The 16,304-nt window shown below is 45.6% G+C and overlaps 1 protein-coding gene across 1 annotated transcript; it reads right to left on the reverse strand.

The window, feature by feature from the left end:
- Window positions 1–387: 387 nt before the first annotated feature.
- LOC118660751 (uncharacterized protein C2orf78-like) lies at window positions 388–7,258 on the reverse strand. The gene is made up of 3 exons (XM_036318422.1): window positions 7,252–7,258; window positions 3,116–3,853; window positions 388–2,259 (listed from the first exon to the last, which is right to left on the reverse strand). Exons 1-3 carry the CDS (start codon window positions 7,256–7,258, stop codon window positions 392–394), a joined length of 2,613 nt encoding a protein of 870 aa, XP_036174315.1. The 3' UTR covers window positions 388–391.
- Between the last annotated feature and the right edge of the window lie 9,046 nt (window positions 7,259–16,304).

Below are 16,304 nucleotides of genomic sequence, written 5' to 3' on the forward strand. Positions count from 1 at the left end.
CTCTCCCGGTTTTTGGCCTTTCTGGCCATGGCCCAAGTTCCTTTCTTCCCACAGTGCTTACCCCTTGACCCTCATTCGCCGATCCAACTTCCAATTCTTTCCTTATCAAGCAGCCTTTGATCCTCATACCCACCAAAGAAAGAGCACAGTTAACAGCATCTCAAAACACAAAATACTTCTTTATTATTAAATGCTAATTTATAATACTTATTCAATTTTATTGTTATTAAATATACCAAGATTGAGAAATTTCTTTCTTTCTGTCTATCTATCTATCTATCTATCTAACTAGCTATGATCTATCTATCTCTATATGGTCTATCTATCTATCTATCTATGTATCAATGGAAAAACAGCAGGTACCCAAATGCACCAGTACTCCCAGCATCTCCTACATCACATAGCCATAGTACAGAGAAATGTCCATTTCTTTTTCCCTCTCAATGAAATGCTGCATTCCCCCCAATTTGGCAGCATTCTCACGCTCTAGTTGAGCCTTCCTCTTCATGGCCTCTCGATCTGGCCTCTGCTCATTTGTGATGGGTGTTGACATGACTGGCCCCCGAAGCTCAGATTTCCTCCATGGAATTGGTTGGAGGGCGAAATCCTGGAGTAGATAGTGGTTGTGAGGCTTGAGCGGAGTCCGGGGCTGGCTCACAGCGGAGTGAACAGGCTCCCGCTGGAAAGAAGCACAAGATGAGGTTTTGTAGGGCCCAGGCCTAGAAGCAGGAGGCTGAGGGACACTAGGGCAGTCGCGGTTGTTCAGACCTGGTCCAGCTGAGTTGGACGATATTGGCTGAGCTGATTTGACAGGACCTGTCAAAGATACAGGATTTGGCAGGGATGCATTGACTGCAGCAGGCTTGGCAGGGTTGGTCACAGCAGGCCGACGTGATGCCAGAGACTGTGGCCTGCGAGGAACAGGTCGAACTTGAGGCTTGTCCACGGTCGGAAAAACCAATGGCACCAGCTTGACCTTCCCGGGAGAAGGCAGCTTGTCCTGGGATGGAGGTGGAGCCCCTTTGTGAGCACTTGCATATGGTTTTTGGGGATTGACTTGAGTTTTCCCAGGACCTTTGCCCTCGCGGGGCGTAACCAGCCATGGTTTGGTAGCTGGGCGTGGCTGGGGGCCTTTGGGGTTGCTTGAGTTTCCCAGGGCCCGCGAGGAAGACAGGTCAGCTGTCTCATCCCTCTTCTTGCCCAGTGCATGGAAAACCTGCACAGACTCCAGCATGTGCATACCGAGGCTGCTGCGAGGCTTTTTGATGGCCTCTTGTGGCAGCTCAGGATGACTTTTCTTTCTCTTCATCTTGGGAATGGCTGGCTTCTCCTCTGCCTTGACTTTGTTCCCTGACTGCTTCCTCTCCTCAGCTCTCTTGGAGTAGTTTTCCTTGTTTCTTTTGGTGTTTTGCTGCCCATGGCTCTTAGTATTGCTGGTCCTGCTGGCTGCAGCTTTCTGAGGTTTGCTGTTAGAATGCTTGGCCATGTTCGAAGGAGCCCTGCCACCAGCTGCAGCATTGCAAGGAACCAGTTCTCCCACAAACACACAATCTGGGCTCTCGGGCTTGATCTTGGCCTTGGGAGCATCACTGGTAGACTCAGAGGCTTTGTGTTTGATCTTCCTGCCTTGATCAGAGCGAGTCTTTCTGGCACTTGACTTTTTCTGCACTTCGTGCAACTTGAGGCCCCTGGTGTCTTTGGTTTTGATCGCCTTGGGTCCTTGGGGCTGATCAGGGTCATCCAAGGAAGTGAAGACCTGTGGAAGGTGAATACCCTCCACCAGTGTGTCGATGTCTGCAAAACTGTCATTAGACTCAGTCCCATTTTCAAGTGTCCCTTGGTTCTTAAGACTCAGGCTATTCTTTGCCAAACCAGAGTTGTCACAACCAGGCTGCTCCTCTTGGCCAAGGGGATCAGTGCAGGCCAGCACCTGTGGAATGTCAGGGACTTCTAAAGGGAGCAGTGGAGAAGCTTCATATTCTGTTGGGATCTGGTACCCATTCACGTGCTTGGAAAGCTTGGCTTTAATATTCTCCACATTCTTACTGTCTTTCTGTTCCTGGCTTGGAGCTGGAGGCAGTGCCAGGAGATTCCTAGGACTCTGGACTAGGGATGCCATTGAAATGTCCCCACTCTGCGGTGGTGGATAACTCTCAAGTACCTGGATATGTCTGTTACTGCCGGACTTGAGGAATTCTTGAGTAGGTGGTAAGTAAAATATTTGGCCTGGAAGTTGCAATGCCAGGGAAGTCTCCATCACTACAATGGAATCAAGGAGAAGTCGGTCAGTCCCTGGTAATAAGATGCTCCCTCAGCACCACCATTGCAACAATCATGTGCCTTCCAACAGTGGGAAAGGCATTCCTACAAGCTCTTTTGCAGCATCATGAACAGCACCGTGTGCTAGGAGATCAAAGGCAACTGTTCTGGTTCTTAATGGTGACCATTTGATGTCATTTTTTTTAAAGGATACTCTTTGCATTTCACAGGGTTGTTATAAGTCAAATAAAAAATAAAAGTGATTTTTAAAAAATCTTTCCCATTCTCATATGGAACCCTTGTAATTCTCTCTACTTTCCTGAGTGAATGAAAACACTTCACACCAAGGACTAAGACAGGGAATGGAACTCTTCCTGACGAAGTCTATAAGCAAGGGGAGATAATAGCCTGTTTGCTTTGGACAAGATGTTGGAACACGTGATCCTAAATCCAGGTGTCAACTAAGCAAGTGGTGGAAAGTTAAATGGGCACTATCACAATAATGTACTGAAAGGCCTTAGAAAGAGACTAAAACAATAAACCAAGGGAGTTTATTGCCGCATTGTAGTACTGGAGGACTCATCATGCAGGGCAGTGGAAAGTGTGGTGTCCCTTGGTATGCTCTGGGAGTTCTCCTACATGTAGCATCCATGGCTGTTAGTTTCCCACCTTCCCGCCTCTGTCAGGTGTCCTCATGAAGAGTCTGGCAATGGAGGGCATTGACTGAGGGTGGTAGTGGTGAAAGTCACAGGACTTACATTCTACCTGTCTGAGGACTCACCACTTCCCAGCTGCAGATTGACCCTAGTTTTGAATGCTGACCTTATTCCTCTTCCTTGTGACTGTTTGGACTCACCTTGAAAACCTGTCTTTGTGATGGGATGAGGAGGCACAGAGTAGCAGATTCCAGAGGTGGAGGCTGGTGGTATCCTATTTGTGGACTGAGCCTCCTTTAGCACCATGACCATCCCTGGGTCAGGGGCGGAGGCCCTGCTCTCTGTGTAAGACACAGAGCCATAGGACTGCAGGTAGGGACCACCCTCTTCAGAGAGCAGAGGGTCCATTGTGCCTTGATTGTAGTAACACACATGATTTCCCACCTGGTAGGGATGTGACAGGCTCTGTCCCTGAATTGGTGCCCCCTGAACAAGGTTGACAGAAAGTGATGGATACTGAGGAGCCATATTATAGGCATCTGAGGGTTTATCACACTGAGACGCCAGAGACATAGAGGTGACAGTTGTGTCCTGGTCAGTGACAGTCACAGTGAAGTTTCTGAGTGATGATGACTTCTTTTCAGTGTCTCCTGTAAGAGCCCACTCAAAAACGTTAGGATTGGAAGCAGCTGGAATGGAGATAGGGCTCTGGCCTGGAATTCCAGACAACATGGTTGTGCTAGAATGTTGGTAAAAGTAGGCACCCCCCATGAGAGGTTGGAAAGAGGTGCCAGAGGCTGATGGCAGGAGCCATGGTGAACTGTTGGCTGGAGCAGAGACATTGTAGAAATTGCAGACACTTCCTGCATTGCTCTCCACAGGAAGAGAGCGTTGCAGAGAGGTGGAAATTCCAAGGAAAGGTGGATTCTTGGAATTCTCTGTAGGGAACAAGAGGGTGATGAAAAAAAATCAAAGAGATTGATAAACAATATGTGTGAAAAACAGCATTAGCAACAGCATTGTTGCTTTCGGCCCTAGCTGTTTTGGTTCAGTTGGATAGAGCATTGGCCTGCGAGTCCAGGTTCAATTGCAGTCAAGGGCACAAGCCCAGGTCGCGGGCTCAATTCCCCAGTAAGGGGCCTGCAGAAGGCAGCCAATCAATGATTCTCTCTCATCATTGATGTTTCTCTCTCTCTCTCTCCCTCCCCCTTCCTCTCTGAAGTCAAGAAAATATATATATATCATGTACTGGTGGGGTCCCTCAGCGTGCCTGTGCCTTCTCACAACCGGGGCCCCTGGGGGGATATCGGATTGCTGGTTTTGGCCTGAGGGATGCAGTAGTGCACGAAGCAGCAGGTGGACCGGGGAGGAGCCCGAGCCAGGGCCAGGCGCTGAGCAGCTCCAGCTTGGTAGTGGTAGCACTGCCGCAGAGGTGGGAGAGGCTCCTTCCACTGCAGCTGCTCCAGCCATGAGCCCAGGTTTCTGGTGCCCATCAGTCAGCTGAGCGGTGCTCCCACTGTGGGAGCACACTGACCACCAGGGGGCAGCTCCTGCGTTGAGCGTTTGCCCCTGGTGGTCAGTGCGTGTCATAGCGACCAGTCAACTGGTCATTCAGTCGTTTGGTCATTCAGTCGCTTAGGCTTTTATATATACTATAAAAACTTGAGCGAAAATGTACACAAGACCCAAGTGGGTGGTTCATACATTGTTCTCTCGGCTAGAAGCAACCACTCCCTGACCTATCTCGCTCTTGAACCTACAGTAGTATTGATTTGTATGCTCTTTCCTAGAATTAAAGCATTTTAGAACCAGAAGTCCTTGGAGAATCCCTGTTCTAGCATTCTCATTTCATGAGTGAGGAAACTACGGTTCGGTTCTCTCCCTATGTTATTATTAGTACCTGCTTCCATAACCTAAACATCCCCACTTCCTTGCCAGAACTCTGCGCATTACACTGCCAACATGTAAGAGCAATAGAACTTCTGATGCAGATGTTTGTTTGTCCATGGGAAGACAGCACATCTATTGTCATAACAATCTTCAGCGTCTCATTTTGCCTGTGCCCTTCACATGCTCTTCCTATAATTCTCATAGAAGCTCAATGCAGTTGGTAAACTTAAAGCGTCTTTCTTACTGTCTTCATGCCTGATTTCTGGTCCTACCTCAAAATGGCTATCTGAGAGTGAGTTTCTCCAGAAGTGAGGCACGTGGCAAACGTCAAAGCCTAATAAATTTACTACAAAATGAAGTTCTGTTTCATACATCAGTATCCTAAAGGTAAATATTGCCTATTCTATTTTAGTGAATACTGTTAACCAGAAACAACCCAGAATAAGTGATTTTGAGTAAGTTCTTAGCCAGTACATATGGACAGAGGAGATATATCAGTAGAAAATGCATAACAAGCATCACACTGCAATCACTGCTGATGCATATGTGCCTCCTATAAATGCAGACCAATAGTTCAGTAAATACTAGTTTAAAGCGGAGAGCAAAGTAAATGTAAAGGAATTCCATTATTGTAATCATTTGTGTTTCTCTGACTATTCCCCAGTAAGTAATAAATACTTAGTGTATTAGATATGTGTATTTCAATTAATATAACCTAATAACAAAGAGAAGAGAACAGTTGAAATGTACCATGAAGGTTTTTATATTTATCTTAAAACCTAGACTGTCATCATCTTCAACATCCAGGAAAGGATGTCATACCCAAAGTCTTATAACCATCATCAATAGATTTCAATGAAAAAAAACACATTAATATAGGAATCCCCAAGAGAATCTAAAAAATTGTTTTTTGAGAAATATGAAATTAGAGAAGCGGGGCTTGATGCTCTCTTATTTTCCTTAAGTAGCTATGACCTGAAATGAGGCAGTGGCTGTGTATCAGCGTGCTCTCTGCGTTAGGAAGAAAATAACTTTGAAGATGAAGGGCATCTTTGACTTCGAACATACTAATCACACAAAGGGTGTATTCTTTCTGATTCTATTTAGGACATATCTCTCTTTTAGGTCTTAAATTATTTATTTTACTAGACAAAACATTGTCATAGTTTAAAAATCAGAATGAATTGAAACACTGAAAATTCTGTTATTTCCAATGCCCTAAATCAGTGGTCGGCAAACTCATTAGTCAACAGATCCAAATATCAACAGTAGCACGATTGAAATTTCTTTTGAGAGCCACCTTTTTTAAACTTAAACTATACAGGTAGGTACCTTGTTATTAACTTAATTAGGGTACTCCTAAGGCTTAGGAAGAGCCACACTCAAGGGGCCAAGGAGCCGCATGTGGCTCGCCAGCCGCAGTTTGCCGACCACGGCCCTAGAAAATCACCTTTCTTAGTTTCTTGTATATAAGAAACATCATTTCTGAAATACATTTTTAAATGTTGATATTGCAAACTGTCACATGCCATCTGTGTTCAGAGAGGCAATAAGAAAACAGGCAGCCGAATAGGATTGTTTTGCTACACTGCTTTGGCTAGTGGTACCCAACTCCAGCCTTACTTTCTTTCCTATTCTATCAATGGAAGCATTTGCTGAGATCCACATTACTTTGCCCTACTCCGAGCTGATTTCACCCTATGCTCTTTCTGCTTTCATTTAAAATCTTTGGTTCCCTCCAATATTCCATTGCAAACTACTCTTTTTGTTCTCATGAGCTCTTTCACGCTCTCCTTGTTCATTTTTATACTTTCCCCTCCTTCCTGCTTGTGTTTTCCCCTCCCTCTTGGTTCCTGTTGGCCTGTGCTGACGAAACCAGTTCTAATTTTTTTACATTGAAATACTTGCCTTCCTATAGCCCAGTACTCTCCATCCTCTCTCCCTATTTCCTCTGTTATCCTATTTTAGATAGAAAACTCCAAAACCACATGAGTATTACTTTTGGAACAGCACTCAATTTAAAATACTAAAGTTGAAACCTTGGTGGTTGGAGATCTTTACACATGAGACTATATATATATATATATATGTATTGCTAGTTTTCTACATGACTTAGGTTTTGCTGTTGAAACACTGTCAAGAAGTCTTGATTTCATTGTCAACAGGAGTGTTCTTTAAAACTCCATATTAGAAAAGGAAGGGATTAGAGTCCACAACCAATCTAACGTCCGAATGTAGCAGATGAGGAAAAAATCATTTTTGGTGAGAGATTCAATGACTTGTCCAAAGTCACATTGCTTGTAGATGTCAAAATCTAAACTGAAATTAGGTCTGCAGACTTCTATATCATATTTCCCCAACTTACTCTATGCTCTTTTGACACTGTTGCTAAATTTAGGTACAAACAACAATCCAATGAAAAACTTCAAACGGGTTCTTTCCTTACCTGACATGGTCAGAGAAGAAGAGCAAATATCAACTGTAGATGCAAGGAATGAAGATACCTCAGTGGCTGAAGCCAAAGAGCACATGTGTCCAGTACGAAGGTCACTGGTCATACTGGCCACTGGTCACTGGTCACCAGTTACTGGTCACTGGTCAGTTGCGATGATCCAAATTTATTGACAGACAACTCCATGGGCACCCCAAGATTCTACCAGGCGGTGGTAGGTTTGGTGGGAGAATGATGTCACAAAGCAGGCAGTTTAAAGGGATGAGAGAGCCAATCGGGACGTCAGGTTCCCAAGAAGACAGGATTGGATAGAGGGAGCTGTAGGGGAGCTAAACCAACACCTAAATGGCTGAGCTCTCAGGACACATGGGCTAGATGACAATACAGCCGTGAGAGTCTCACGTTCCCCAGGCTCTTATGTCAGGGAAATAATCTCAATGTTTGTTACAGACATTCATGAATATAATTAACTACTAGTTACTTATATTCTCCATATTATATTGGATAACATGTTTATCATTTTATATATTGCTAATATCCTTAGAGAGAATGGAAAGGGACATCTAGGTTGCACACTTACAGTTGTTCTGAAATCATACCAGTCCATCTCATAAGTGAATTTACTGTGGCTTTTGAGGAGGAAAGGAAGGGATTAAGGAGCTCTTTCTGTCTGTTGGTTGAACAGTAAAATGAAGATTCTTGAGTGTATTTTGTGCAGAATGATGTGGTCCAAGGCTCTTCTCTTGTAGTTTCTTCTCCTTGAATCCTACCTTCTCTGGGTTGGGCTGGGCCAGCCCAGGTTGACTTGCATCTCCTACCACTCTCATTTTTTCTCCTCCTTCATTGTCGGCATTGTTTGTAGACAAGCTTTGATCTTGCATGCTAACGCTCCTGGATGTTACTTCCTGTCCACATCCAACAGCAGGGTCTTCTTTGTAGTGTCTGATGCTTCCCCCAATGGACTCTGTCCATTACAAGCAACGACCAAAGAGCTAGGAGTCAGCTGACTGCAAACCTTTCCTCTTCCAGCCTTTGGTTGCACTTCTTCTGCCCGTAATTTGCTCCCTCTGGTTCCTTGGGCCATGTAGGCATCCTGCCATCCTGCTCTATCATATGTGAGAGGCCTTCACGATATTTTCCCTTCTCCTTCTCTCATAAAGTGTATCCAGTGTGGCAGTTACTGCAGTCTCCTCCCCCTTTGCAAACAGCCACTGTAGAACTTTGGGCCTCTAGGATTCTCTGTCTGCCATGCTTGGGTGCAAAGCCAGGCAAAAGTGACGAGGAGACTACTTAGAGAAAGACAAGGACATTCTTGGAGACTAGGGGGCAGGCAAAGTGAAATTGTACAGGACAAAAGAGATTCATGTGGATGTTTTAGGTTCTGTGAATAGTACGTTGACACATTTTGGTCTCATTTTGTATTAAGAGAACAGACAATTTACATGTATATGGAGGATGGCTAGGGCAGCAACTGCAAGGAATTCTGTTCACTAGAGAGGGTAATCTTATATTATTCACTTTCTTTTATGTCATATTACCTCATTTATATGAATCATTGATGTTTTTGCAGAACACAGATTGTTTTTATGCTCCGGTTTTTCCACATGCCTTTTTCCTGGTCCTATTTTTTAAATATTTTATTTTAAATTTATCTTTATTTGTGAAAGTATTTTAGATGTCCCTTTTGTTTTTTTGTTTTTATTTTTTCAACTACACCCTCCACCCATACCCAATCCTCCCAGGCCTTCACCAATCCATTGTCTGTGTCCATTGCTATGTATATCTATCCTATCTAATAAAAGAGAAATATGGTAATTAGCCATAACTTCTCTACCCTTCCCATTGGCTAATCAGCGAGATATGCAAATTAACTGCCAACCAAGATGGTGGCCGACAGCCAGGCAGCTGACGCGAACATGGAGGCTTGCTTGCTCCAGTAACGGAGGAAGCCAGGTTCCCCGGCTGCCGCTGCTGGCCTCTCAGCTGCTCTCTAAGAAACATTGTTACAAATATAGAAGCTAAACAAAACTCCAGAAACCTGCTTTCAGTCAGCCGGGTTCTAAGAGCTGGATTCGCAACAAAGTTTTAAATGCAGAAGGTAAACAAAGCCCAGAAATCTGCTTTCAGCAGCCAAGGTCTCAGAGCTGGAGCTGAGCCTCAGAGCTAAAGACAGCTCTCAGCTCCAGTGGCAGCCATAGAAGGTAAATAAAATCCCACAATAAAAAAGAAAAAAGAAATAAAAGAGAGGTTGTGAGCTTCAGTTACCCACCCGCCTGAAAACGGCCCTCAGCCCCTCACCCAGACTGGCCAGGCACCCCAGTGGGGACCCCCACCCTGAAGGGGGTGTGACCAGCTGCAAACAGTCATCATCCCCTCATCCAGGCTGGCCAGGCACCCAAGCGGGACCCCCACCCTGATCTGGGACACCCTTCAGGGCAAACCAGCCGGCCCCCACCCGTGCACCAGGCCTCTATCCTATATAGTAAAAGGGTAATATGCCTCCCAGCACTGGGATCAGCAGAGCCGCAAGGCCTCCCAGCACCGGGATCAGCGGAGCCACGAGGCCTCCTGGCCTGTGATCAGCAGAGCCACAAGGCCTCCCGAACCCAGGATCAGCGGAGCCGCGAGGCCTCCCGGCACTGGGATCAGTGGAGCTGCGAGACCTCCCAGCCTGGGCTAAGTGGAGCCACAAGGCCTCCCGAACCCGGGATCAGCGGAGCCTTAAGGCCTCCCAGCCTGGGATAAGCGGAGCCACGAGGTCTCCCGAACCTGGGATCAGTGGAGCTGCGAGGCCTCCTGGCACAAGAATCAGCGGAGCCGGGAGGCCTCCCAGCACCAGGATCAGCGGAGCAGCAAGGCCTCACTGCCCCTGTGTCAAGCGGAGCCATGGGGCCTCCCAGCACCAGGATCAGCTGAGCAGCGAGGCCACTGGGATCAGCAGAGCCACGAGGCCTCCTGGCCCCTGGAGCAGCGTGACAGGGGGCAGCGCCCAAACCCCCTGATTGCCTTGCAGCTCTGTGTGTGACAGAGGGCGGGGTCACAACCTCCCTATCCGCCCTGCTCTGTTCGTGACAGGGGAAGGCGCCCCAACCCCCTGATCGGCCCTGCTCTGTGCCTGATAGGGGGGAGCTCCCCAATCCCCTGATCGGCCCTGCTCTGTGTGTGACAGGGTGGAGCCGCAACCTCCCCATCGGCCCTGCCTTGAGTGTGACAGGGGGTGGCGCCCCAATCCCCCAATCGGCCCTACCCTGAGCATGACTTAGGGTGGCATCACAACTTCCTGATCCGCCCTGCTCTGTGCATGACAGGGAGTGGCGCCCCAACTCCCCAATCGGCCCTGCTCGGAGCCCGACCAGGGGCTGTGGGGGCAGGCACCTAGGGATTGGGCCTGCCCTCTGCCACCCGGGAGCAGGCCTAAGCCAGCAGGTCATTATCTCCCGAGGGGTCCCAGACTGTGAGAGGGCACAAGTGGGGCTGAAGGATACCTCCCCCCCCGCCAGTGCACAAATTTTTGTGCACTGGGCCTCTAGTCCTATCTAATAAAAGAGAAACATGGTAATTAGCATACAACCGCTACCCTTCCTGTTGGCTAATCAGGGTGATATGCAAATTAACTGCCAGTCAAGATGGCGGCTGGCAGCCAGGCAGCTTGAAACTAACATGAGGCTTGCTTGCTGCAGTGATGGAGGACTCCAACGTTCCCCACCTGCCGCTGTAGGCCTCTGAGCTGCAAGCAACTATGTAACAAACAGAAGGTAAACAAAACCCCAGAAACCTGCCAGGCTTCAGCCAGCAGGATCGCAACATTGTAAGCAAAGGCCAGAAACCTACTTTCAGCAGCGGAGGCCTAAGAGCTGGAACCAAGCCTCAAAGCTAAAGTTGGCCCAGAATGAAAAAAAAAAAAAAAAAAAAAAATAGGAGCGGTCCGGAATAAAAAAAAAAAAAAAAAAAAAAAAAGGAGCGGTTGGGAGCTTCAGTCACCCCCAGCCTGAAAACAGCCCTCAGCCCCTCACCCAGACTGGCCAGGCACCCCAGTGGGGACCCCCACCCTGAAGGGTGTGTGACCAGCTGCAAACAGCCATCATCCCCTCACCCAGGCTGGCCAGGCACCCCAATGGGGACCCCCACCCTGATCCAGGACACCCTTCAGGGCAAACCAGCCGGCACCCACCCATGCACCAGGCCTCTACCCTTATAGTAAAAGAGTAATATGCCTCCCGGCACCGGGATCAGCGGAGCCGTGAGGCCTCCTGCCACCGGGATCAGCGTGACAGGGGGAAGCACCCAAACCCCCTGATCGCCCTGCGGCTCTGTGTGTGACAGGGTGCGGCGCCCCAACCCCCCCCCCCCCCACGGGCCCTGCTCTGTGTGTGACGGGGTAGATCCATAACCGCCCCATCGGCCCTGCCCTGAGTGTGAGAGTGGCGGCACCCCAACCCCCTGATCGGCCCTGCTCTGTGGGTGATAGAGGGCGGCGCCCCAACCCCCTGATGGGCCCTACCCTGAGCGTGACTGAGGTTGGAATCACAACTTCCCGATCGCCCTGCTCTGTGTATGACAGGGGCGGTGCCCCAACTCCCCAATCTGCCCTGCTCTGAGCCCGACCAGGGGCTGCACCTAGGGATTGGGCCTGCCCTCTGCCACCCGGGAGCAGGCCTAAGCCAGCAGGTTGTTATCTCCCGAGGGGTCCCTGACTGCGAGAGGGCACAGGCCAGGCTGAGGGACTCCCCTCCCCCCCGAGTGCACAAATTTTTGTGCACCGGGCCTCTAGTATATATATAAAAGCCTAAGCGACTGTCTGACTGTTTGACCATTTAACTGGTAGCTATGATGCGCAATGACCACCAGGGGAAAGATGCTCCCATTGGTAGCTATGTCGTGCACTGACCACCAGAGGGCAGATGCTCAATGCAGGCTTCTGAGCTGCAGTGACTTGGTACCTGAGGTTCTCAGGCGTCGCACCTGGAACCAGAGAGGAGGGAGCCCGATTCCCGGAGTGCATCACCCGAAAACTGCCCTCTTGCAATCTAAGACCCCTTGGGGGATGTTGGAGAGCCGGTTTCAGCCTGATCCCTGCAGGCCATGCCAAGGGCGTCTAGTATGTATATAAGTTCCCCCGTTTATCAACCCCCAACAACCCACCTAGTCCTGCTTTTTACTGAAATTACACAGTCTATTCCATGCTTCTGTATCTCTGGGTGTATTTTGTTCATCAGTTTATTTTGTTCATTAGATCCCACATATGAGTGGGATCACGTGGTACTTACCTTTCTCTGACTGGATTATTTCACTTAGCATAATATGCTCCAGGTCCATCTCTGCTGTTACAAATGGTAAGAGTTCTTTCATTTTTTCAGCCACGTAGTATTTCATTGTGTAAATGTACCACAGCATTTTTATCTACTCATCTGCTGATGGGCACTTGGGCTGTTCCCAAATCTTAGTTATTATAAATTACACTGCTATGAACATATGGGTGTATATATCCTTTCTTATTGGTGTTTCTGGTTTCTTAGGATATATTCCTAGAAGTGGGATCACTAGGTCATATGGGATTTTCATTTTTAAATTTTTGGGGAAATTCCATACTGTTTTCCACAGTGGCTGTACCAGTGCATTCCCACCAGCACCCTACTCATATTTTTAAAGATTCTACCATTATAAGACATATTGCATGTTTTTCTCTTGATGAATTTATTTTGAAGCATCACAAACTGGCTTGACCTGATGGATTTTGTGGAGAAACTTAAAAAGGGGTCTGTGCATTGTTCAGAGAGCCTAGCATAATATCTAGAACTAGTTAATTCTGTTTCCCTTGGAAAATCCCAACCAACATTATCCCTGGTATTTGTGGAACCAGAGGATTGATGGCTAGGTTGGATTGACACATACTTGTGAGTCAGTTTTGTAGGAAATGGTTCACAGGTTGATAATGATTTACAGTTGGCAATATGCTTGTTTTGGGGGGTCAATCATTAATGTAAATTTTATATTTGTTCATGTTTCACTTTCCCTGACTAATTTACCTTGCATATATATTAGTCATATAAAATAAACATTTTAAATTAAAAAAAAGGGGGGGTCTGTGAAAAAGGACATTGTGGTGAGTTATGCTGTGCACACAAACAAAAGGAACAGATGTGTACGGTCAGCCCAGTGTGGCCTGGGTGTCCTCTGTTGTTCTTCCCCTGGTTAGTGCTTTTCTCACTAACCCTATTGTGACTGTGAGAAGACAGGGCTAAGTTGCTAACCCAGTCTTCTACAGGGTGGGGCAAAAGTAGGTTTACAGTTATTTGTATGGAAAATAATACAATAATGAATAAATCATCATACAACTATAAAGTCTGTGTTTCCAATTCTCACAACTGTAAACCTACTTTGCCCCATGCTGTCTATGGAGTAAGCTGGTTTTGGTAAGGAAGTCTATGGATCTAGTCATTTTTTCTTTTTCTTTTTTTCTTTTTCTTTTTTTTAATATATTTTATTGATTTCTTACAGAGAGGAAGAGCGAGAGATAGAGAGTTAGAAACATCGATGAGAGAGAAACATCGATCAGCTGCCTCCTGCACACCCCCTGGGGATGTGCCCACAATCCAGGTACATGCCCTTGACCGGAATCGAACCTGGGACCTTTCAGTCCGCAGGCTGACGCTCTATCCACTGAGCCAAACCGGTTTCGGCAAGTCATTTTTTCTTGATGGTAAGCTTTTAGGGTGCCTAAACCAATCTATCTGGGGCTTTTTTAGTGTCAATGAGTAGGAAGTGTGTAATACAAGAGCCCACAATATGATAGCTCATACAGATGGGATCTACAGAGAGACAGATTTCATTTATAGGCCAACTTTTCCTTTTATGAGATATGAGTTTTTTCAAAGATGGGGTATCTGAGAACAAATTACACCGTAGAGATATGGCTTAAAACTGATGGATGTTTTTCAGTGTTTTTCCCTAACCTTCATACCTCACATTGCCAACTTCTTTGATACTAGTATGTGATGTGAGACTAACAATATGTGCTAAAGATCTGAAAACCAGGTCAGTCTCTCCTTTTTGTATGTTCCCTTGGATATCAAGGGAATTCATAGCTATTACAGGTTAGGATGGGTGGCATAAGATTGAGGGAAGTTTTGTAAGATAAATCCTGGTAGCAGTAAAATGTTTACATGTTAAATGAGTTCTAACTTCCAAAATTCTACCTAAACTAAACCTAAATTATGCCATTCCTGGTTCCCATCCTCTATAACTATTTTCTCTCTACAGTTATAGCCATTTAACTTTAGCTGGTGGGCTCAGCTTCATCTTAACCTCTGAAAAATTTTAAATATAGGAGGAGGAATCTAAGGAAGTTTAGTTCAACACTCTAAAACTTAGCATCTAGCTCTACCCTGACCCAAAGTCTTTTTTTAAATACTTAGGCTATTGTCTTGTCCCATAAACACACTTCTTGCATTTTGTACCCATTAGGATAATTAGAGCTTGTCTTAACCATACCTAGTCCACCTACCCCTGAGCTCTTATTACTCTCACTTTTGACTTAACTGAAGACTGAATTCCCTCAAACCCTTGGATGGTACTTGGAGTCCTACCAGATACTGCTAGATTTTATAGAGTCAACTACTACACTGCTTGGTGCTCCAAATATCCTTTGCTCTTATATTTTCCATTCCACTGTACTACATACCTAGTAAGACATTCTTTTACCTCATGTTGGATCCACTCCCATCCAAAGACCTAATCTTTGCCAGTTTCCATACTTTCTGGAAATCCTGTTGTGCCTAGATCTAGATTTTCTTGTGTCAACTATAACTGAGTTTGTTCCCATCTCTAGCTTGTGTCATTTAGCAAATAGGAAGTACTAGGCCAGTATTGTTTTTGTAGTTTTTGATAGGTTAATGCCATAGTTTATATATTGTCCAGTCTGTAGATATATGTACCGATATTTTAGCTACTACATGTCTATTATATATTTTTCATAAATTCTAAAGGAATGCTTTATGTTTTAGCACCAGATTTGAATGTGCCTAATTATAAATTTGCAAACTGTGCTGTGCTAACTTACAAAATTTTTAAACATCCATATACGAATATTAACCCATTTTTAATTGTGTGGAAGCTTTCAGAATTGTAAATGTATGTGGCTATAAACTTGGTTAGAATATGATTGTCTCAGATAAAAAAGAGAAATAAACTTTTCACCTCGCAATAGACATAAAGCAATCAACATGTACAGCACAGTGTAAGTCTGCTTGAGAGCAGCAATGACAGCTCTTTCAAAACAACTTGTATAAGTCCCTTGGGAGCCCCCCTTTTTCTGTCATTATAAACTCAGTTCTTTTCTTTTTGTCTTTAGAACACAATTTTGATTTCCATCAACATCTGTATGTTCTGAATTGCAATTCCTAACATCCCCAAATAAAGCTTCTATTTATCTTGCAGCTCTAGGTCCAAATGGATTGACATAATATGGTGTTAGAAGTGGGATCCAGAGTGACTTCCATCCTTCTCCAATGCCTTCATGGATTTGAATAAGGTACCTCCAAGAGTCCATTGCACTCTGTCATCTCCTGAATGGTCCTGAATTGTTGGGGGTAAGTCTTCCTGGACCCTAATCTCCCATTTCAGTTGAATTTTAGGCTCTATTTGTGTGTTCTCTGTTACTAGATTTTTGCTTATGGGACTTAAAATGCATATATGGCGAGTAGTTACTCTTTTAAAAATGGTAAGTTCACTTTGTAATTCCTAGACAGCCACTTCCTGGAACTGTTGATGAATTTATATATAAAAATTATTGGCCCTCCTCCTGCAAATTTCTATCTCACTGGTCCATCATTATCTGTGACAATTTATAGTTCAACTGTTCAACTTAGGCTCTTTAGAACTCCCCGAGTTAGTCTATCTGCACAGTCAATTGGAAAAAGACTACAAAACTAAGCAATCTGAATGGAAAGCGTATATTAATTGGCATTTTGAGGTCTTCAAACATCAAAAATTGCTTCCTCCCAAATTACAAATCCTAAATTAACCAAAGCAAATTCAGAGTTGTCTCA

This window comes from Myotis myotis, unplaced genomic scaffold, assembly GCF_014108235.1.
Source record: "Myotis myotis isolate mMyoMyo1 unplaced genomic scaffold, mMyoMyo1.p scaffold_m19_p_7, whole genome shotgun sequence".
Lineage (NCBI taxonomy): Eukaryota > Metazoa > Chordata > Mammalia > Chiroptera > Vespertilionidae > Myotis > Myotis myotis.

Bases quoted from the DNA above. Each gene is read 5' to 3' on its own strand.
- LOC118660751 (XM_036318422.1), bottom strand. The intron at 2,260-3,115 runs GTGAGTCCAAAC...ATTCCATTGTAG, and splicing joins CACAAAGACAGGTTTTCAAG to TGATGGAGACTTCCCTGGCA.